Source organism: Pholis gunnellus (genome assembly GCF_910591455.1).
Source record: "Pholis gunnellus genome assembly, chromosome: 1".
Classification (NCBI taxonomy): domain Eukaryota; kingdom Metazoa; phylum Chordata; class Actinopteri; order Perciformes; family Pholidae; genus Pholis; species Pholis gunnellus.
Window position 1 is genome coordinate 15,151,142 of NC_136528.1, and position 24,320 is coordinate 15,175,461.

The following is a 24,320-nucleotide window of genomic DNA, read 5'->3' on the forward strand; positions in this document are numbered from 1 at the left end:
TGCCCTTAAGTATTAGTCTCAAGCCATAAAGGAATAAAGAAAGGAGAATTCCCTGTGAAAGGCATCCAAACATCACCACCTGCTCAAACATGGGCCGACCCATTGTTTGTTTTACTGTAGGCTGTGGGTGGTGAGAACCAGTGACCTCAAACCAGCCAACTGTATGCTTCTCCCTTGTCCAACCAACCGGGATCCCATTATTCAAGAGTATCTAAAGGGATACTCTCAGCAATTTAGTATTGAACTAACACAAAAGTACCCTGCTTGGAATATATATATATATATATATATATATAGGCTTGTGTAGTTTGATTAGTTACAAATTCTCTAAGTCTTAGTCCAGAATGAAATAGCTTCCTAGTGTCAACGTCTACACATACATCTTTATGCACAGTGAAGGTTAAATAGCCAAGTCAACAAACAAGATGAAAAGCACCTCCAGAGCCACAGATTAGTAACAACTGTTTTCACATGCTGCAAAGTATTCTTTGTTTTGACTAAACCGAGCATGAGTGAAATGGGTGGAGTGGCCCTTTAAGTACAAGCGCTAAAGTTATTTCAGCCATAAAATACTTCATGCTGGGCCCAGCAACTCCCTGGAAGAACGACATTTGATAGAGATTATTATCTTTGCAGGGGTCGGTTGAGGTGAAGCAGGACAAAAATATAAACTGAGGGATAGGAGGCATTTGCCCCACATGCTATAAATGGATACTGGGTCCTTGTTGTCAGGGTACAGTTGGCTGAAATGTGAACCTAAGGTGGAGCAAAGCTTAAGATGCTGACCCGAGCCGGAGCAGGACAATCTTAGCTGGATTCCAGACATTCTGATGGAAGCCCCTTGTTACTGTCAGAGCCATTAACACGTCTGTCCTTCTGTCTGCTTCTATAATCTATACTTCCAGAAACACTCCATCACCAGGTATGTCACATGACCGAGTGACAAACAGCCTTTTCAAATTAAGAGCAGTTTCCAGGCAGAAATATTAACTTGGAAGTCTTTGTCATTTGTCAATAATTCATGTTAAAAACTACAAAAGTTGTCCAAAACACCAGCTACCAAAACCATAAAGTCATGGTCAAAGGAGATGTTATTACCTTTGAAATAAGATCCCAAAGATTTTCATGTTGACACTTTTGCGGTTTCCTTTTAACAAGCACATGCAGGTAGAAAGGGTGGGGGGAGAGTCCCTTTACAAGTAAACCAGACCTACCACTTCAACAGAAGAGGGGTCAGGTTTTGGTGTGTTCAACTTCACGATTAATGATTCGTGCTGTAACTCAATCAGGTGTTTCTGTACTGAAAACATGAAAGATACTGGACCCACAAAACATTACTACTACACTATACTATACATACTACTTCCAGTAGGGCCTATGTCAGTAAGCATGTGCAAAGTCAATTGTATTGAGCACAAAATCCGTGTACATGTTTGGACCGATGAACAGTGCAGCCAATTTACATAAGCCGAAATCAGACAAATGCCACCACCTGGTGGCTAAACACATGCAGTACAAATTACAGAAAAAACTAACACTACTTTGAATTGCGGTGAGTGGATCTCCAGAAAATTCAGGATTTTTCGACATGACAATATCAATATTTTTTATTGGTTTTAGGAGACGGATCAGACCAAATATAATGTATTTGTGCATGCTTTGTTGCAATGTTGGAGACATTATTTCAATACCATTCTGTGTGTTATACTTGGTTAAATGTAGTAAAGAAGCAAACAGGTTGTATTTGAAAAAGTATACAGCAATGACAAGCTTTCCCCAGTCATCACATTAATTTGTTACACTGTTTCACTGAGAATTACTTTACACTCACCAACCAGGTCAATTACGTTTTTCAGTATTTGGGAGGAGAAGCTGACTTCATTCTTGCACAAAAACATTATTGCACCTTTGACAATAGAGTTGGGCTAAAGAAAATCATGTTCTTGCTACAAAGAAAATGGTCCAAAGATCACACTTCTCTAAATTGCTCAATTAAATAAATAAACAAACAAACAAGAGGGAAATATGTGAATGGATTTTACTTTGAAGTCAAAGCATTTTTAAACAAGAATACTGCATCAGTTCATTGAACATATTGTAGAAAGTATATTCAGTCTAAATAAGCAACTGCTGAGGAGATTAATCTGCACAAACATTTTCATCAGGAAAGATGGGCTATAAAAACATTTTGTGACATTATTTTCAAGTCCAAGTGGCCAAAGAAAAACAGCCCTCTGTAATTCAGTTTTGAACAAATCGTGCTCAGTTTTTGCTGACAACGTTTTGTACATTTAGAGTTTGTCATCCCATCCCAACACATACACACCCTGCAAACACACAGAGAAACACTTCGACCTTCTACTCCGCTGCCTCTACTTCTTTGGGTTTCGGCTCACGTATTTCAGACTCCATCCCCGGCAAACTAGTTCTCCTCCGTGCAGCCGTCTCAATCTTCTGCACCAGCTCTACGTCCCACGGGTGCGTGACAAAGCTGAGCACCTCCCCGTCCACCACCCCACCCGCCCTGCCCACCCGCCCTGCCCTGTGGATGTAGTCCGTGTGGGATTCAGGGGAGTCGTAGTTGACCACCAAGCGCACTCCGGATGTGTCCAGGCCACGTGAGGCGATGTCTGTGCATATCAACACATCTACCAGTCCGGGCTTCTGAAACGAGCGGAAGATTCCCGCGCGCACGGCAGCGGGCATCTCCCCTTGCAGACGCGCGTGCCGCACTCCCATCTCCTCCAGCGAGTAGCCCAGCCAGTTGACGGTGGCAGACTTGTTGCAGAACACCAGAGCAGCGCCCCCTCCTTTCTCCTGTTGGAGCAACTTCAGGGCTTGGTGAAGCTCCAGGACCTTGTCCTCGCCCTTCACCTTCAGGAACGTCTGCTTGACGTGTGGCATGAGGAAGTGCAGCATCTTGCTCTTGATGACCACTATGCTGCCGAGGTCGGTCACCTGGCTGAGCACTTCCCCGACGCCCCCTGGGAAGGTGGCCCCCACCACCAGCAGCTGGGCTTTGTGGCCCGGGCCTCGCGTCTCCTTGGGGTCCCTAGCGATGCGTGTGTGGAGCAGGATGTTCTCCAGCATGTCAGAGAAGCTGGGGTCGAACATGGTGTCAGCCTCGTCTACCACGAAGAAGCTCAGCTCGCTCAAGTCCGCGCAGCGTCTCCGCAGGGCCTTGACCAGAGCACCCGGTGTGGCCACTAAAATATCTGGATGACCCCTCTTAAAGACCGTCTTGATGTGTCCCACACCCCGTCCCCCACCCACAGTACTCGCCACCAAGCTAAAGGGAGCGCACAAAGTCCTGGACACATCCGCCACTTGCTCAGCTAGCTCTCTGGAAGGCACGAGAACCACGGCACGAGTCTTTTGTGCGCTCTCACCAGCGTGCATCTCTGACTCCTTATCGGACTGCAGTCTGTGAATAACAGGCAGGAGGTAACTCAGAGTTTTCCCGCTGCCCGTCTCCGCAGCACAGAGGACGTTGTGACCTTTCATCACCTTTGGGATGGTCTGCAGCTGGACAGTGGTGGGATGGGTGATGTTGACACCGTCCAAAGCTTCCACCAGCTCCTTGCAGATGTGGAGGTTGTTAAAAGTCACCGATGCTTTCTGTTCGACATCCTCATTTTCAGCAACAAACGGCGCCACAGTCTTGATGTTGTTGATGGTGAAATGGTCACCGAAGGATTTGTTATGCTTCCATCCTTTAGAGCAAAGACTGAGCTGCTCGAATTTTCCAAGGGTGTATCCCGCAGACTGGTTCAGATCAGGGTTCTTGCTCTGGATCAGGAGCTTGCCAGCTTTGATGGTGTTGATTTTGTTTTGGCCTCGAGTCTGTTTTACATTTTCAACGCGCCTCTGCATGGAGCGCGGAATACGAATAACGGTCTCCTCTGGCGTGGCTGCTGTTCGACAATAACGAGTCTGACTAACATACAGATGAACACGACAGCAGGCCGACACTTTAATAAACTCACGACAGTAAATTCCACTTGAGCAGAGAGCTCGCGACACAGCCGAAGCCAAATAGCCGACCTTCACGGAGTGCATTTTGGTGTTTAACTCGCTTGTCAGCAGCCAAGGGTCAGCTGACGAGAATAAAAACGAATATAAGATGAAGACGAGACCAGTTTAGTGTACTGGGAATCTAAAAAGTCACTTTACATGTTCAAAAACCCCATAAATCTGTTAGTATCCTGTTCATCTTGACATCAGTGTCGCCATGCTTTCTTGGCGAATGTTGATGACGTCAAGTAGGCGGGGAGTGATGACGTACATAGAAACGCAACATATCAGTTCTCTTTTTCACATTTTATTCAAAATCAGCAGCAAATACAAAAATAAACATAAATTGAGAAAAGTAAAAAGCCACATAAATAATTAATTAGTATTAATATTGATTCAACAAATTAAATAAACCTATAAATGTTGCAAAAATGTTTCGAAAAAGTTTCAATATTCACACATAGGCTTGATTAATAATATTGTTCACTTTTCAAGGTATAATAATTCTTATAGATTAATATCTTTGGCATTAAGACATTATTACAACGAGTAGTTTTCAATTGGAAACCTCTTTAGTTCTAATAATTCAAAAGTGCGAACATAAAGCATGGTTTAATGGGAATGTGGAAGACACAACATGTTTGTATAGCCTATCTTTCCTGATGAAAATCTTTTTGCAGATTAATCTCCTCAGCAGTTGCTTATTTGGACTGAATATACTTATTACATAATGTTCAATGAACTGATGCAGTATTGTTGTTAAAAAATTGCTTGGATTTCAAATCCATTCACATATTTCTCTCTCCTTTATTTATTTAATTGGGCAATTTGGAAAAGAGGCCCTGTCTCTCTCCCTCCAGTTGCCTGCTAGGAATGTTTTCAGTCATTTATGTTGGTCCACACATTGTAACTTCCCAACAATAGCATTTATATCCAGCAGATAAAACAGCTGTCTCCATCAGCAGTGCTGTCACATGTAGCATTGATCGTCCATCAGCGAACCTTCCCATGTGCTGAATGAATTGGCTCGCTGATTGATTTACTGCAGCTTTAGAACATCACACACACTTTCAGTAATAGACTCTTTGTCACGTGTTGGACAAACCAATGCTGTGGAACCCCAATGAACTGCAGGGGGTCTTCTTATAAAGGAAGAGAGAACTGAGCTGGGCGTTTACTGGTTATTTCCATATAAATAAAATTATTTATTTCATGAACCTTATTTCAAATTAAACATTAAAATGAGCTCCCACGGTCACACTGTGTACCGTTTTTTTAATGTACAGACACTGGGCTTGTGATTGCCTGACAGGAGGTCCGACTCACTCATCACACCAAGTCAATGTTCAGTTTTACAGACTGAACAAAAGAGGGCAGCATTAATCAACCAGGAAGATTTTAAGTAACCTGAAATCCTGATCAGACCTATAATGGTAAGTGTACGATATTTTTGTTGCATGGTTTCAAAAGAAATAAAACACATTGTTTGTCTAAGATTAATTATTCATTAATATATTTATCATATCTTTCACTAATCCACTCTGCTGCTTAATCATAACATACTGTTGTATATATGTCAATCACAGATCAATTAAGACATCAAAACAAAAACAATTTACTGAAATTACAGATTTTTTTAAACTTTTCAAATGTTAGAGAATAAAATACTTTGTATACAAAACAGTGTAATAGCCAAAGTGAGCCTTCTATTCCTTATCAGCTGACATTCTGATACAGGACTGCATGCAATTTGATATTTGTTGACATTTAGTGAACATCACGCCTGTGCATTTCTGCAGTGTATGCAAACCCCAATCCTTGAAAGAATGACACCTCTCAAACAGGACCAGTGTGGGGGCAGATGCTGTTTTTTTCCCTTCATAACTTTCTCTACAAGAACACAATATCACAAACCACATCTACAGCCTCCCACACAATTTGTTTTCTTTATCTTCTCCCTTCAAAGGTCATCTGCGAAGATAAGACACGCCGGTAACCTGAATTAGACTCGGGTGGGTCTGGAGATAAGTTTGCTGCACACGAGAAAGTGCAGTCAAGTCACGTGACTGCCACATAATAATAATATTATAATAATATATTTCTGACAAATCTGAATGCAGACAGTGAATTGTGAATTGTTTAGATTAATGTATGTGGATACATGTGGCACTATGGTTATTATAATTGAAAAAGCTAAATCTTTAATGTGATTGTACCATTTTTAGGATAATTCCAGTTAAATTAGTTTTGCTATTGAAAGTCAATCTCATAGCAGCCTTGGTTATAATTATTATAGTCACCTCTTTCAAAAGTACAACTGAATACAGACCAGAATTGTTGGTACTTAGTGTGTAACATTACTAATTTATGCAATAATCATGTGTGACTAAATGACAGTAACTGTTGCTCAAAGTATAGTCCTTAAATTACTATTCTTGTTTTTAGGTTTCCTAACCAGCAATATTATTGATTTATTACTTATTTAAGTCAAGTAACTTTACATCTGTTCATAGAACACTTTTATACCTGGGTGCTGTCTAAAACGGCAGGATAATGTTAAATTGTATACAGTTTGAAGAGGAAACGAAAAAATGCGACAGCTTTTGGTGTATATTTGGAAATCAAGAGGACTTTGATTGCAATAACACCAGCCCTTATACTACAATAAGACGAACATATATATTTTGGGAGAGAATTGCTTCAGAGGGTGGCAAAGAAGATAAAAGGGTTAAACCTTGTGCCTTTGCTTGGAAATAAAGACCACAGGAAATGTGATATTGATGCTTTCAAATGCATTTGTGAGCGGAGCGCCTTTTCTTTACGCCCACATGCATCTAGCATAGGTATATGCAATGTGGCTGTCAGAAAAAAAAGAAGCTGTTGTCTGCTGCGCATGCAATTTGTGTCGAGGATGGATTGATTTACATCAAAATGTGCTCTTGCAGAACCTTTTTGGATTCTTGACAAATGATCTTTGGTGCTTTCTACCGTGCCTGTTCAGCTTGAAAAACATACAAAGTTCATTTGATATTTACACAAAGAATATATGTACTCATTTATTGCTTTTATTGCAAGTTTATCATAAAAGCCCTAAAATATTATTCTTATTTCATTAATCTATAATAGAATTAATAGTACCTGTAAAACACATAATGACAACTTAGAATGTTATGACTTTGCTTATCAGTGTTGCAATAACCTTTGATGAAACAATAAAAACTTGCTTGATAGAGGCAGATATTCTTGATCAGCCGCAAATGTGTGTGTGTGTGTGTGTGTGTGTGTGTGTGTGCATACAGGGAGAGGGCATCACAATAACAATTTGATCACCCCATACATGCAAATAATGCAAGTACATTTTGTTATACATCAATAGATTAAAAAAAGAGCGTGCATATGTTATACTCTGGACTAATACCTACAACAGGGTGAAAGCAGATAATAATTTATTAGGTTACTAAAACAAATGTTGTCAGGCAAGAATATTATCAAAGCAGCAACACATTAAAGCTTTAAAGAGCATCAACTTCAGTGTTGCTTACCCAATAAAGATTAACCTGAGTAGATTGATGCTTTGGTTAGGGCCACAGAGATTAAAGGGGGTGGAACAGCCCATATACAGATGGATTTACCACTGCTTTATTCTAACCACATGTTTTACGCCTGCCCGCCTTTACTCTGGTGATAAATTGTAATAAATTGCATTGTGATATGAATAAACCAATGGCTGAAAGGAATCCCTCAGAGCAGGAACATACAATGTGAGTGCAAGCATAGCTACTCAATATCTTACCATGTCAGAGTTACATTTAAAAAATTGCAGGTCTAAGGAGCAGCCTAAAAACATCTCTTTGACTGGCCATATAGATTTACTGTAGAGATTTTAGAAATGGTTGGATCACAACATCTCTTCAACTTGTTGCACCTTTGGCCAATATTTTAATGTGGTGTCCTGGTGCGAAATACCCACTCAGTCCCACCAAGTCCAGAACCCTGTGCAAAATGACCATTTGAGGAGGCCATAAGAATATTTCAAATGTGTGAATCACCCCCCGAAAGCCAGGGATACAAGTGGCAAATAACTACAGGTCTTTAAACTCCGTGCTCTCAGAACAGAAACAGCATTTTTTTCTTTTCAATGGCCATAATTAATGTGCTATTTAGGCTGCATCATAACCTAAATAATCCAAAAAAGCTATGTTCAAAATGTCTGTTCTTACAGTACAGTAGTACAAGACCAACTTGGCTGATTAGAAATGAATGGGCTAATGGGCTGGACGGATCTAAAGGTAGAAAGTGCATCATGTCATTAGATTTACCAATCCTGGTTTGGATTGGAACCACACAGAGAGGCAACGTTGAAAGCCACGAGCAGTCGGATGTACTAATGAGTGGTTGGAAGAAAATGGAGGGCCAATTAAATAGAGCAAAGTGCCTGTAAGACCTAGTTGTTGCAAGGTTAAAAGGTTCACTATACGCAATTTCAAATGTTAGTGCACTTTGTTTTGCCAAAACAGCTTATTAACACAGTGATAAGACATTATCAAAGATATTAAAATATATATGTGTATTATTTTGCTTCACGCTGGACAACACCTTCAAAAGACCACAAAGGCTATTTCAGGCCTGTAAGTTGTCTTTCATACACTGATTATTAACTCCATAGCTGAGAAGGTGTGTGTGTGTGTGTGTGTGTGTGTGTGTGTGTGTGTGTGTGTGTTTGCATGTGTGTGCGTGCCCGTGTTGTGTTGTGTCTGCTGACGTCACCACTGGAACAGCCTTGTCACGCGGGGTTAGTAAAAGTTGGGATAGAAGCTCCGGAGAGAGCGATAGAGAAACAGACCGGAGGAGAGATAGAGAGAAAGGGGGGGGGTACGGGACAATTAAACGGACAATTCATCAGCTTTATAGCGGACATTAAACACGGGCCGAGAAAGCCGCTTCTTTGTTGTTTACATGCTCGGCTGTCAGAGAGAAACAGAAGAAGAAGAAGAAGAAGAGACGGAGGAGGCAGACGACTTTCTCTGAAGTTGAAGCCACACATTTCGCCAGTGCACTAACTGCCAGAGGAAGAGGAGCGGACGACCTGTATTTTGGATTTGTCCAAACATAAAGGGGGGGGGGGGGGACACGGGAGCTCGTGCATGAACGCGTATGAGTTATAAGAACTAAAAGTTTGAAGTTCGGCGTCGTGGCAGTCGGTAAATGTTGTGACATTTTAGGGGAGAGCATACATTGCTCCATCGGTCGACGGTCGAGTAGCGGGGGGAAAAACCCGAGCTGTCAAACCCGATGACGACTGCGAACTGCCCCGGGAATGAGGAGCTGGACTTCCGACTGATCTTCGGAGAGGACGGGCAGCAGCAGCCGTTGGGCCCCGCAGGTCAGTGAGTTTCCCCCCGTTCATTGGTGGTAAACTTGCGGCACAGTAGCGTTGAAGTTACCCACCTAACCTAAGCTAATATTACTGCTGGCTTAATTTAGCCCCGCCAGCCTCGGTACTGTGTGTGTGCTCTTCCTGTAAAAGAGGAACCGACCCTAATAAGACTGTTTCTTTTCTTCTTTTTTTGTTTTGTTGAGAAACGGAGATATTAAAATATCACGCTCTCTATCGCGGTCGCCCAGCTACTGTCCACTACACCAGCTGTCATTGGCTCGGCATGCTAGCAGGTTAGCGCAAGTGCAGTTTATTGTAATAGTCTAATTAACTATGAATAGCTTTGTCGACTGTAAACGTGGACGCCGTGTGGCGGGACTGCAACCGTTAGTTTGACTTGGTGGAAGGAAGAGGCTCCTTTCAATGTCACTGATACTCAAAAGTATCACATGATCATTTTGTCAAAACCTTTATTCAAATAAGTAGGACAGATTCAACGTTTTAATTACCTTTTCAACTGTGTGATTTCACTATAAACAGTCTTTCCAGTAGATATCTGTAGCTATGTGTAACGTTACTTTATACTAACATGGGTTCATTTAGCAAAAGAGTTGTTTATGTTGATATTTGTGAATGTAAGAGTTATGCGCAACAAAAACAACACATTGTCCTATGCTGTGTTTATGTATAATTAATTACAGGTTGACAGCTTTTTCTTATTCAGCTTGTTTCTACAGGGTCCAGAAATGAATGAATCTAAAGAAAATATAAATATTCCAAGAATTTATGTGTAAATACACTTTTAAATATATATATTTATTATATTTGTGTATATTTATTATTATGGGTGCCACCATAAACACAACACAAGACCTCAAAGAAACATTTTAAGAGGAGTGGGCCTACAATGCAGGTGAGATGGCCCTGAATTGTAAGTTTTGTTTTAGGCACAAATCTGATTCCCTAATTGGCGTGATATCTGGGAGTAAAACGTTTTGACATTGCCTCCATCTAGTTAAAGCAAACGTCTATTAAAGTTGGTCAACTTTGTCACTAGCACTAACAGTCAATCAAGTCTTTTAACTCTACAACAAACCTTGAATTTAAATAGTTGGTTTGCCATGAAAATGATGGGTTGTTCACTGTGACTGCTAGATGTCAAATGTTAGGGACGCAAACAAAAGAGGGCTGTGTAAAATCATCAGGTAATTGTATTTATACTTAACACCTTTAGTAGTGAGGAACTTTGAATTAGTGATTGAACCTGTTTTAAACCATCTTTTCTCACCCTCAGGATACGTTATCCTTGACGTGCCTCAAGTTCAAACAATAAGTCGCACATTGCTGTGATTCAAAGAATACCAAAACCGTAAAACGTTCTTCGTCCTGGTGGATCAGTGATCTCAGGACATGCTAAATAGCCGAACAAAAAGGATAAAACTCAAAGACAGGAAACCAATGGCACAGTAGAGAAGAAGATAATTAAATAGATTAAGCAATGCCTGGCTTTATTAAGTATGACAGACAATCATAATTGTATTACTTTATCCATAGATACAAAGTAAGCAATCGGCAGAAGCTTGATTGTGAATAGGGCTGGCCGATCAAAATCTTCTGTCAAAATATAGTTTATTTCATATGTTGATAACGATATATATCACAATGTCTGTATGAAGGAACCACATGACTTTGTGAACTCTTGTCTGAATGAAATACTTAACGAATTTGATTTATAATAATAAATAATAATTATACAAATCGAATTATAGTTATGATATTATAATTATTAATGATTAATTAAATTAAGAACTTAAGTGCAAAATAATATGACTTTCTGAGAAATTTGTTTGTTATTATCAATTCAGACGACATAACTGTATCGTGATACCTCAATATGATTTAATCACGATATGATTCCATTGAAAGACGATAAATGATCTGATTGAATTATCGTCCAGCCACCCTTATTTGTGAAGAACTGGTTATGAAGTGAATTCATGTTTTTATTTGTTCGGACTGTTTCATAAACTGACTGATTATTAAGTTTTCAAGAACAAAAACGACCATAAAAAGCGTGAGCATGGATTTTAATATTTCACTCACTGTATAGATGCAGGGAATGTTGGAACAAGCAGGTATAAATATGACAAGTTAAAGTTGTTAAAGAACATAACTTAACGGTAAAACAAGTTTTTTGCCTACGAGAAATATTTCCAGTTAACAGAGAAAAGAAACGTATGTTTTCAGTTTGGAGAAAATAAACTGCCACGCTGCTTTTAATTTCTGGCAGTATCGAACATTATTGTTGGACATACAAACGGTCACATACCGTTAAAATAAGTTATTATGTGTCGGGATGCATTATCTGATAGTCATAAATGACGTCAGATATAGGTTATTGATCATATTTGGTATGTGGATAACTTGTTTTGTACAGGTTCATAAGTGTGTGTTGTCATTTCGGCCATACTTGGCAGGTCCTGTTTAAGCATAATGTCTAATGAAATGCAAATGCATTAAGTTGAAATGTGTTATGATTGAGAGGGGCAGATTTCCCCTTTAGTCACTTGAGGGCACAGAATGACGAACGAATGAATCATGACAGACACTTGTTTTGGGTTGTTCATTCAGTTAAATTGTGATAATAGGTGTGAAAGAGTCTTTTAGAGGCTGAGTGACATGTGATGTAACAAAGGTCATGAGCTGATTGAAACCCACTAGTTAATTGATTCAGATCATCTGTGTTCGTATTTGCATGTACGCTAAATTCAGCTTCTTCGTTGATTTCTGTCTTTGGGCCGTGACCGTCGGAACATTCTTCAGCTCAGTGTCCTTTTCATGGAGCTTTGGGAAAGCAATGACTGCATCAAGGTTTGGCTTGTGCAATCTTAAATCAATTTTTCCTTCGATTACAGAGAAGTTTGATTTGGAAATGGGACGAGGGGGAAAAAAGCTGCAGCTGGAAGAAGTGTCGGAATATAAGCAGCACCACTGTGCAAGTGGTTTTTAATCTGGTCCGGACTGTATAAATTGGTCTGAGAGAGAGAGAGGGGGGGGGGCTGTCCAAATTAATTACGGGAGTGTAATACAGGATCACACAGCCAGAGTAACAGGGAGTTACTCTCACACTCCTGAGGTTGGTCTCCTTCTCTGGAGGCAGGGATCAAGTCGGGGCTTGTTTTTGTAACAACCTCCGCTGAGATTCTTATTGTTGAATGCTGCTTGAACTGAGCTGTGAGGTTGTGAAAAGTGGAGGGAAAGTCTCAAAATAAAAACAAAACGTCGGCGCCACATTTCTACATCTCCTTTTAGCAGAAGGTCCAGTCTTTGAGTGTTTCTAGCGCGTGTGAATGTGATTAAAACTCTGTGTAACGGTGTGGTTCAGCGTAACGCCCGGCCTCTCCATCCGTCTGTTTTGTTCCTCTCTTCTTTGTCTGTTCCTTTGAGTGTCTGTGTCTTCATTTTCTCTCTCTCTGTCTCTGAGTGTTTTCTTGTTGCTCAGGAAACAGCCCTCTCTTTGAGGTGAAATATTCCACTGTTCTATTCAGAGGCATTGGGCAAAGCTTACTGTAAGGGTTTTCCCCTGATTATGTACAGCGCCAGCTGAACAGAAGAAGAAGTCTGTGAATCAGTGTCACTAGAAAGTGAGATCGGATCATTTTAAATTCAGTGAAATACATCGAAGGGATCAAAAGCATCTTCTGCTTTTCCTTGGTAAGGGAAGTGACCTAAAAACATATTCATTTAGGATTACTCTTAAAAGATGCATCGTTATTGTTTGCATTTATGGTCTAGTTCAGATCCAGGCGATTAGTATGTATATATACGTATATATATATATATATATACACAGGTTATATATGCTGCATATATGTTGGCCAGTAAGTAAGAAGAACATTCAGTACAGAAATGTCAAAGACACAAATGCAACATTATAGAAATATTCTTGCAGGATTGTGTTTATTTCTATAAAACCAACTATAAAAAGTCCCGCTCAGTACATATGTTCTCACTATATTATATATTGATATATAAAATGACAGTGTTTTCAAAATATTTCTTTATGTTATATTTGTTTGTGTATCAGCCAATATATCGCTATTGGGATTTTAAATAATAATAAATCGGTTCAGCTCTAGTTTGCCATTTGCTACATGGTGTGATGAGAACATCGGATGAAGTCCATTCGTCAGCCTGTAGCTAAAGGCATCAATAATTCATTATGTTAATGGTGGCAACTCTCCGCCATGTGGTTAGCTGAGTCGCTAACACTGAATGTTATTTTCCACATTTTTATCTTCATGCTCCAGATAAAGGTAGATCCTGTGTTACCCAACTGTCTTTTTTTAAAGTTAGAGAATAGGTGGTGCTGTCTTCTTCTTCTTAGAAACTTCTCAGTGCTGTCGACCCACCTGCCATGTTGTAACCCTAGTAGCAGCATAAGAAAAGGTTTGCTTCTTTGTCCTGGAAGTGTGAGAATTGCCTCGAAACTGCTACGTACAAGACTCTGCAGCTTCTAACCAATTCACTTTTTAAAACGAATGTAGCAACAAGTGGTTTAAAAAGAGGGTTAAACTGTTAGCTTTAAACTAAGCTCTAACCCTAGTCCAAGCCTAAATAAACCAAGCAAAGCTCTAGACAGTAACTATGAATCAAGACGAGAGGAGTAGCAAAATATCGTGAGGAGTGGAAAAATGAAACAAGTAAAGTGAACTGATTCTCATCAGTTTTAATCACTGTGCAGTGCTTTTTCTTTAGCCCTCGTCTTTTGGCCACAAACAGCCAAAGGACGAGTTCCCCGACTCATGTGTACTGTGACAACAAGTAGCAACTCAGAACAACTCAGGAAAACAGATACAAGACTAACCAGGAAGTCCAGTTTCTCTGCAGTCCTTTTTATTAAGCTTCAGCTGAACTCTCTTTACCCACAATGATTCTCTCACCAGCAGCCGACAGGTACTGTGCATGTGCAACTCGCAACGAGAAGGAGCGAGAAGGCTCAGCTTTCATATTGAGTTTATTTATAGAGAACATTTAAAAACAACAAAGTGCTGTGCAGTGGTTGGACAGCAGTACAATTTATTATAAGACTCGTCCAGTTGGGCAGTGAGTTATGTCTTTGCATTGACTTAGTTTGTTTGTACCACGAAACAAGCAATTTGAAAATGTCAGTCTGGGCCCTGAGAACTTGTTACGGTCACTTTGCATTATTATGACATTTTGTAGATTCATTAAATTTGTGTCAACCCAACAAACTAACTAATTCATGAGCTAACTATGAAGGTACGCTTCTAGACAGACGACTACCACACGGCTATTTAATAATAATATCGATTCAAAATTCTCTCTTGTTTTTCTGCAGCAGTGATCGTTGAGCTCAGTGCTGTTTTCTTCTTTTAATTAGTCATTTCAGGCAGTTGTAAAGAAAAAAAAACACTTCGGCGGCCTCCCAGATATTAACATAGGCAGGGTAAACCACGTGTTAAGAGGTATGTAAGTCACGTTTTTAATAACTTTATGGATAACGTCCATCGACCTTTTCCGGTTTGCAGCTTACAGCTAACTCTCATTGTGAAAGAAACAGCACTGACTGTGGTGTTAGACACTTGTGCGTGGCCTCCCACTTGCTGTCATATAGTATCGAATGGGCTCAGCTTGGTTGTACATAATAATTAAAGAACATATATCCCCTTCACTGTTTTAAACTCTAGTTTCCATCTCACAATAGGTTGCAACGTGTATTTAAAGTACCACTTACTCCATTTGTGACCGAGTGTCTCATGTGATGTGGTAGAAATGAGCCGTGTGGGGGGGGGGAGGGGGTTGTGCAGGTGGCCGAAGCGGTAGCCTCACTGGGCGTTAGAGGTGGTATGAGGCGGGGGGTAGAAGTGCCCTTTATGGGTGGCAGAGTAGCAGATCCACAGTGGAGGTGTGTGGCTGTCTGCCCAGACATGCCATGTGGGGTTCAGATGGCCGGGTGGAACCAAAGGAGAGGGGGCCCACCGCTCTCCAGCTGCTGGTGAAGGGGGAAGATGAACAGCTCTGTTTGTCGAGACCTTTCTTCTTTCTCTTTGTATGTCATCCATATATATATTTACTTTGTAGTCCTTGCTTTTTGTTGTTTTCTTTTGTGGTTTTTCGGTTGCCACCGTACCGGCACAGACTCATTGTAGACCCACCACCAGGACGAGGGAGGCTCCTCTCTCCTCTCACTGCTTTCTCAGGATGTGAAAGAGACCACCAGTGACATCAGAGAGACTGATCTAGGCTAATGAAATCTCCAGATGCCGGCAGTCACCACAGCCACTTAGTGACTAGTCAGGTCTGATTGTGTTCCTTTGACATGCATCGACAGTTCTTGTGCCTGTATTGTCTTTGTCGTGTTTAGAAATGAAGACATGTCAAGGCACATTTCTTTTTCATGAGAGCAGCTAGCGGAGAAAGAAATGTTGGCCGTGTCTATGTTGTTGTCATTGCTCTGCTGCTCTGAACCAAGAGCGCGGTCCTCTCAGTCCTTGTCGTGGGAAAGACTGAAATTACATCGCTCTCATGGTGGACTATTTTGAGCTCCCAGAGAGAGTGGCAGAGGGCAGGCGGCAGGTTCTAGTGACTCGTTTGTACTTAGCTCAGGAGAACCCCTCTCGTCCCAGCACGTCTGCAGCCTTCAACGTTTTACTGCTCGAGCACTTTGCCATCTCACCGGGGAGAGGAGTGGAAGAATGCTGTGCGCTACATCGCCAGGTGAGTGTGTGTCGGCGCTCCCGGACTCTAGCCAGGTGTGTTTGTGTGCGTGTGTGTGTTTGTTTGGGCTTTTTATGTTGAGGGGTCATACAAGCAGCTGTCATTCAGAGTACAGGCTGTCCTGAAGCTATGTTTTATTACATCTTCACTAAAATAACTACATCATTTTTTATTGATACACATATGGGCAATTTGGTAAGCGGCGTTCACTCTAAAGTTTACATTTAGTTTTTTTTCCCATCTCTGGTTAAAATGTAAAATATTATTTAATGTTGTATTCACTGCACTTGACTCCCGATGTGCAGTAAGTTTGGGTCTTTTTTTTTTATGAAGCTTGTTGATATTAGACATATCAGACTGTAGGACATTGATGCTTGTTGGTATGCATAGGTACAGTTATTATAACAATGTCCCCACAAATTATATCCAAAAAAACTGTCAAATGCACAGCTAGGAGAGTGGAGAATGACAGTTACACAAGCCAATATTTTGTATCAGGAACAAGCGTGTGTATGGACCCACAGGTTCTAACACCTTCATGAAAAGGTATAAAAGACTGAGAGGTGAAAGGTCAGACAGTCATGCACGAGGTCCACATGTGGGGCCGGATCCCCATGCGGGTGCCCCCTAACCCGGCTGAACCGAAAGGGGTCCCAGCACCCAGTGTGATGAATGAGACGTTTGTTTCCCGGGGCGAGGCATGAGTAACTATGTGTGGCATCTGTCTAGTTTAAATTTAGTGTAACTGAAGCTACCGCTGGCTGCGCTGTATCAACATGTCAGAGGCTGCATTACACCAGAGAGAAAGCTGTTCAACTCCTGCATCTGGGTTTCTTTTCTTTTTTCGTTCTCTCTCCCCCTTTTTACGATAAGGTATGGCTTGCTACGCGGGGATTAGCTTGGTTTTGAATCCTATTTTAATTTCGGCTACCTCTCAATGCGGCTCATGCTTAGGATTTGCAGCACTACCCCGTGCTGTTTTCTTCTTGTCCCGAGTTATCAACAAACAGCGACTGTTGCGATGCCCGGCGCGGGGAAATTCAGATGGGATACACAAGAAAAGATTGAAATTAAGTAACTTCAGTTGCGAGGCGTCGGTTCGATTTTCCAGGGGATGATGGGACACACTTCAGTCGGGGCCCCTGTGTTTGAGTGGACCCTACTACATGGGTCAACAGTGGAATGTGGACCATGTGGACTTTGACAGCTGGGCGGAAAGGGCACACTAATTGTGGATAGAGGTTGTAACAATATGAACTGCTGATCACTTCATGCACTACACAAGAGTGTAACACATGAATTGGGCCTCGATGGTAAAGATAGTGAAGTCATCTTGTTGGAGTCAACATGTATGAACTTGCAGAGCTGTGAACAAGATGTAGAGGAAGGGTTTTCCTACTTCCATTTATGCTTTTGGAGGGGAAATGGCTGTCTTCCTGTTCTTTTTCCTTTATTGTTTCCTGTTAGTTTGTTTCTGTTGTGGTCGCCTGATTACAAGCATGATAAAGAGCAGCAGGACCGTTACGAGCGCAGCAGATGGACCCTTTTACTTGAGGACACTGCGTTTCCTTTTTTTACCGCCTCACCACATCGTCAGCATCCATCCCCCCCTTGCTGCTCAAGCCACACGGGAGGATGTGAAGTGGTTCTGCTGGTACAGTTGTTTAATCAATCTTTGTGAAGGTGGGTCAAGGCCAGGAGGTCGGGGGGGTGGCCATTGTTGACATGCGGCGATTAGGAAAGGAGTACAGGTTAAAACAATCTGTTCTATACACACTTATTTGTTGACGCTGGGATATTCCAGGAACATAGTATATACAGTATATAGTATAATAATCTGTATGATTTGTTATGGACTTGGTTGGAGGATATTGGTTGACACACTTGTGCATTTATCAGCTGTGTGTATATACTGTAGTCTCACTACTAAGTCCTCTCTCTCTCTCTCTCTCTCTCTCTCTCTCTCTCTGTTTCCCTGTATCTCCCTCTCCCTCGCTCCGTCTCTCCCTCCCCCAGTCCTGACTTTCTCTTCAGGCACATGCACAGCCAGCCCTGACAGATTGTTTAAATGTCACCCCTGCTAGCAGGAGCCTCTGATGTTATCTGCTCCGGGTTATTGCAGGCCATCAAGCAGCTCGTGTTCGCCTCCAAGCCAATAACGTAATGCACTGTAGCTCTGAGACGTTGTTGTTTATATGCACAGATGAAACCAGGTTATAAAGAGAAGCATGCATTTAGACCTAGTTACTCCTAAATCTGTGTTTACATGGCAACTGTGGCTCAGTGAAAGAGCGGGTCGTCCTTTCGGTGCGGTTCTATTCCCGGCTCTGCTGGTCCATGTCGATGTGTCCTTGTGCAAGACACTTAACCCCAAATTGCTCCCGTCGGCTGTGCCGTCTTTGTGTGAACGGGTGATTGACATGAAGTGATAAAGCGCTTTGAGCGGTCGCAGGACTAGAAAAGCGCGATACAAGTACAAGTCCATACATTTACCATTTACATGCAACTGGTCAGTGACCCGATGTTTGCCCTTCCTACCATGTATTTGAACTACGCTTTTAGAAATAAGGGCACGAACTAGAAGCATATCGGGTTCAAGTAAGAATCCATGTCCCGGGCTTTTTCATGCAAATGCATGCGCGAAAAAACGTACACGTTTAAAACCTGAGCAGAAATTGATCTGTCTTCACTGGGTTTCCCATAGTGTTTTATCCCGGACCAGGTTTGTTGACGTTTAAGAAACGGGATCTAGTCAACTTAACACTCATACAATTCTGTCGACTAATCGATCAGTTCATTTAATCGACAGATCCGTACAACTGAGTTTCTCCACAAAGTATCACACAAAAGCACCGCTTTAAAACTAAGTTTCTTGGAAATAAGTCATTCTCCATGAAAAGCTTTAATCGACTAAATAACTCCTAGTCGACTAAGAGGGGGCAGCCGTACTTTTGATCAACTTCATAGAAAGCTTTGCTGCCCTCAGGGGATGTGGCTCTAGTTTGGTTTTGGACATATCTGTCAAATAGGTGTCATGTGATCCTTACATTTAATCTAAAGACACTTTGAGTTTCATCTCTGTCGACATTTATCTGTACGCCACGTTCTGCATTATCTAGTGTTTGTCTCATATTAAGTGCTGGATGTCTGGGAACTTTCTTTAGTCTAATGATTCCAGTTTGAATTACTAGTCGTAGCTCTTAGCAATTATAGCTTTGTTACTTAAGACTTGCCCTGACAGGAAGTTTCCTAACCAATGTTCATTCATCTTTGGTGTTCAGACCCCCGAGCAGTGAACTCCATGTGGGAGGATCAGGGTCCTCTTCTAAATCTGTGCTGAAATATATTAATATTAATTTCACTATTATAGTTTGTAAAGTATAAATGCCATTTAAATACAGCCAATTTCTAGGATCAAAATTCAAGTACTAATCTTTCCTGATATATTTTTAAGAGTACCACATTTGTACTCTAATGGTAATTAGTGATGTGTTTGAAAGGGATCTTCGTGCGTTGGTGGGTATTTAGTTCAGGTGGCTACTTGGCACTCTATGTTTATCCCATAATGTTATCTCGGCATGAGATTGTTAATTAGGAGCTTAATTTAGCTGCCGGCATATGTTAACATTGGCTTAGGCTGCCATTGTTAAGCCTCTGCTGGCTGCTGAGTCTGCTGTGACGGCACAGGAAGGCTTTTTGATGTAACCCGAACATAACATTAGGATAAAACAGGAACAAAGCTGTAGAGATGTCGGTTTAGACCCAGACCCGTACCTCAGGATTCTCCTCTATATGTCCTATGTCCAGCCTGCCTCTTTTGGATTTCTCTCTAGCTCACTCTCACTTTCTGTGCACTGACCCAAACCACCTACACATAGTGTACAGGGATCATTAGAAGGTTTGGCACGGACCCAGTCAGCAAGGTTTACAGCCACAGGTGTAGTCCTTACGAGACGAGTGTGCATGTGCGTCACAGGCTCTGTGTTTAGAAGCGTAGGCAACGAGCCAGCCGCAGTTCTTGGAAAACTCAAGGGAGAAGGAATTAAATTTACTTTTGTGAGCTCTGCTGGGAATCACTGCAAATATCTATATCAACCGCAATAAAACAAATTAAAAAAGGTTTTTAAGACCTCTTGTGCTTGAAAAGGGGTTATTGTTGAATTATAAATGATTTAATGTACCAAGGTATAGGCTACACCCTTCATCAATTACATGATTTCTCTTACAGTTTCATAAAGTCACAGCGGGCCACTGACTCAGCAATCCTTGCTGTGGTTTTAAGGTACATACAAATTAGCCCAAATGAGTTAAATCAAGATGAAAAAAAAAGATAATTGTTTATTATAGACATCTACAAGATATATCTCCCCGTGGAGTCCAGGTCATAGAATGATGAGTTGATGAAGGCGAGGTGGAGGGGCGCGCAGCAGCAACATGAACGTACTAGAGGTGGAGAGACAATCGTATTTAACAGGAGACGGCAGCAAGGTGAAAGGCTAATGATGTGTTTGTATAAGAGACCAGCTGATCAGGACAGCTGATATCATGATTGACAGCTCCCCAAAACGAGGAAATAGTGAGTGAGCATACGTGAGAAGAGGCAGAGATGTACGAGAAACAGACGACAGGCCGAGGCATGCAAAACATGTAATCGTCCTCACTGAACTTACGGTAGAGCTTCATCTCCACACGGTGAAGTATGCGTGATTTAAATGTGAAAGAAAGAGTTGGATCGGTGCGTCCCGTTAGTTGATTATTTATCTGAGGTGTATACATTTTATCCCATACTGTACATGCCGTGTTGGCACACTTGTGCTCTGGTCTGTTGGTCCGCAGCTGAAAGAGGAGACCGGGCTGAACACAAAGCCCTCTGTGCCGGGGATGTAAGCAGAGCCGGCTCTAATCAACCTGCTCGCCCACCACAAAGGGAACCCTGACTAAGGTTACCCTCCAGCTCCAACAACACATGCTGTTGGGGCTAGTGGGTAATATAAGACAGTGATATGTGTTGGGGTGTGCGCACATACATATGCACACAAACACACACACACACACACACACACACACACACACACACACACACACACACACACACACACACACACGGGTACACTCACATATACCCAAACAGCAAAATGCGAAAAGACACAGGAAGGCACAGAGGCACAACCACAGGCACAGAGGAAAATACACACATTCAAACACCACCCACTCTTTTATACTCATACGCATGCACACGTTCACATGAAGAGAGGTAGACAGAAAGATGGCGGGCGTGCCGGCAGTAACCGATGAGCTCGTCATCTTCTCTAGAGATAAAACCTTCTCTCCCTCGGTAGTACTTTCTCAGAATAGCGGGCCTTTTGTGTCACCACCGGTCACAGGACCCTGACACACTCTGTGTGCAGTGAGAGTAGGAGGAGGGAGGAAACAAAAGTCTCTGCGGATTATCCCCCGAAACGAGAATCCCCTGGCAGTGTGACGGTCACCCAGAGGCTTGTTGTGTCAAGGAGCCGGCGTGGACGCCACCGTCACCAGTGGGTCCCGGCACGTTCCCTGCGGTTAGCGCGAGAACACGGCGTTCTTTTGTGGAGCGTCACCAACAACCACAAAGACGCGGACTCCACTGAAACGTCTCCCAGTGAGGCGGAGCTATTATTATCTTCGGTACAGCAAAGCCTCTTTGAGATCTTTATTTAACCAGATTGGCTGTCTGATGTATGGATGCCTGAGGAGGCTTACAGGAACATTATAGGGGCTTTTGCAACCAAGGCCGTTGATAAAAAACACAATACCACGACTCCTCTCTGACCTCCTATCCTAAGGTGACTGGTGTTTGGCTCTCACTAGAAGGTTTTTGGTAGCAGGCTAATCTCGTCTCAGGGAAAGGAGAGGGCTGTGAGCCAGGTAACATGGTCGTCCCCCGTCTGACCCTTATCTGTGCAACACTGCTACTTACCTCTCTTCATAGTGTATAGGATGCAAAAATAGAAAAGCAGATGGATCCTTTCTGCACTCAGTATGTTAAATGACCTCAGCAGAGGGATTTCTAATCTGTTATCTGAGGAGATAGAGAAGCAGACAGCCCAGAGACAAGTTACTGCTCTCATTACAATCACTGGGCCAACTCGGATAACTCGTACAAAGACCTAGACTCTCCCACCGTAATGTGTTTAACATGTATCATACATTTTATCCAAACATAGTTATCACATGATACTATATGCTTGATGATTGCCATTGCTACTGGTAGTACACAACAGACACGGCAGCAACAACGGTGGCTTCTTCGCAGTAGTTTACACTAAACAGGTTGTTATCTGTGACCACAGGCTACAAAATACAAAGCACAGCATCGGAACATGAACCATCAATGACCAGGTTTTAAGTGAGTTTCTGGTGATGTTTATGAATAAATGTGTATAGCACATTTCATAACTTACCTGATCCAGAAACTGCAGCTTTTCCTTTAGTTTCTTCTTGGTACAGTAAGAAGTTCTAAATAGCTCGTTGGTCGGTTGGTTAGTGCAGCCGTCAGTCGGTGAAGCTTCTCTAACAAAACAATGCGTAAATAAAAACACAGTTCCAGATTTACCAACATAAAAGTTCAGGGTTAAATCTGTTGCAACTTTAATTGGCTTGTAATAGGTCTGTAATTAGTACCTAATCAACAGCACCTGGTGCTGACCTGCCCTGAATGATCTGTATTCAATTTCTTTTTAATGTGTTTTTAATGTGATGTGAGCTAAAACAAGCGTGTCAAGTTGTGTTTTAGCTGAGCAGCAACCCAGAAAAGCCTATTCAGAAATGACAATTCATGTCTTATCTCTCCTTTATTGCAGAGATATTCATGTCTTTGTAATCCAAAATGTTATGATAATGTTTTTCTCAATAAGTCTCTAGGATAGAGGCTTTCAGAAGGGAGAATGAATACTATGTGTTAATTGTTGTCCTTCTTTGACAAATTGTTTCAAAAATGCTTTTAAGCGTGATTTATTCTCATGTTTCTTCTCTCCTTTTTGTATGTGTTGTACAGAAAGAAGCAGGGACACTCTCCTCGTGTTATTTCCCACTTCAGGCTGTCACACTTCTTTCTCTTCCTATCGACTCGGTCGTCCCGCTCTTGCTGCTCGTCAGTCAGTCAGATGTTGTGGTCAGAGGATCCGTTGCCGGGTCTTGTGACAGGCAGGCAGCGCCAGTTCCAAACTGAGCAGCTATAAATAAAGCTCGCTGCCACTGCCTCTGTTGCTGCTGTTGGATAGAGAGGAGAGGAGGACAGAAAGCAAAAACCTTTTTACTAACGTCTTTGAGGCCATCTTTGATATCAGATTTAACAAAGCTTTCATATTACTGGTATGTGGTTATCATTTACAGTCGGAGGGAACAAATATGGGAACTTAAATGAACTTACTACCAAGCTATAGCCTGTTTATCTTACTTTATTTTATTTTTCAAATGTAAAAAATGTTTTTTTTGAGGCAGGTAGATACATTTAAGGAATATAGGGAAGTGTGATGATTTCACAACCATCCCCTGTGCCGGCTACAGTGTGGTTTCAGCTTAGCTCATTGTTTAATGAATGCTCAATCTCATTGGCCTACATTTTAAACTTGGTCATTTTGCAATTTTCTGAAGGATATTAATCATTTCTTCTTCGATTTTTTTGTGAAGCAGAAGTTGTATTCATCATAGTTTAAAGGCCAAAGACGGGACATGACAGGAAGCCTGATGTTACATACTTTTTATTTTCAAGCTTAGTTTCTATTCAAAATGGGTTACATGTTGTGGGTTATATATGTATGTTATATATATCATTTCCTAAGCGTTTCTATTGTCCAAGTGCAATGAAGTTTCCCATGTCGAACATTGGGTTACTCCCAGTGAGAGCAGCAGAGCGTATCCAGTGTAGGTTTATCAATAACCTCTAACAGAGTAGTGCCAATGCGGACACTGGGCTCTTGTCTATTTGTTTGTGTGTGTGTGTTGACCTTTGGTATAAATAGCCTGCCGGCTCTAGCTGTGATGACAGCGGACAGCACGCACCGTTGTGTGAATTTGTTTCCTGAGTAGTGCTGTTCATTGGTTATCCCTCTTGGAACAATGCCCGTATGACTGCCTGCTACCCAGCAACACTCTGGCCTCTACTTTCCTGAAACTGGGCTCATTCGCAAACTCAGCGCGCAACCGT

At 41.8% G+C, this 24,320-nt stretch overlaps 2 protein-coding genes across 3 annotated transcripts in view; one reads left to right on the top strand and one right to left on the bottom strand.

Moving 5' to 3' along the window:
* Nucleotides 1-2,032: 2,032 nt before the first annotated feature.
* Nucleotides 2,033-4,059, bottom strand: ddx28 (DEAD (Asp-Glu-Ala-Asp) box polypeptide 28; the record flags this gene model as incomplete). The annotated part of the gene is made up of 1 exon (XM_079164000.1): nucleotides 2,033-4,059. One exon carries the CDS (start codon nucleotides 4,057-4,059, stop codon nucleotides 2,359-2,361), a length of 1,701 nt encoding a protein of 566 aa, XP_079020126.1. The 3' UTR covers nucleotides 2,033-2,358.
* Nucleotides 4,060-8,889: 4,830 nt separating this feature from the next.
* The window catches only part of nfatc3a (nuclear factor of activated T cells 3a), a 52,974-nt gene continuing 37,543 nt past the window's right edge, over nucleotides 8,890-24,320 (top strand). The window contains exon 1 of one of the 2 annotated variants that reach the window (XM_079161605.1): nucleotides 8,890-9,397. In XM_079161605.1, coding sequence (XP_079017731.1) covers nucleotides 9,307-9,397 — 91 coding nt within the window. In that variant the 5' untranslated portion in view covers nucleotides 8,890-9,306. Of the gene's footprint in view, nucleotides 9,398-9,633; nucleotides 9,685-24,320 lie in introns of those variants that run through there. The other variant, XM_079161606.1, reaches the window with a different exon arrangement.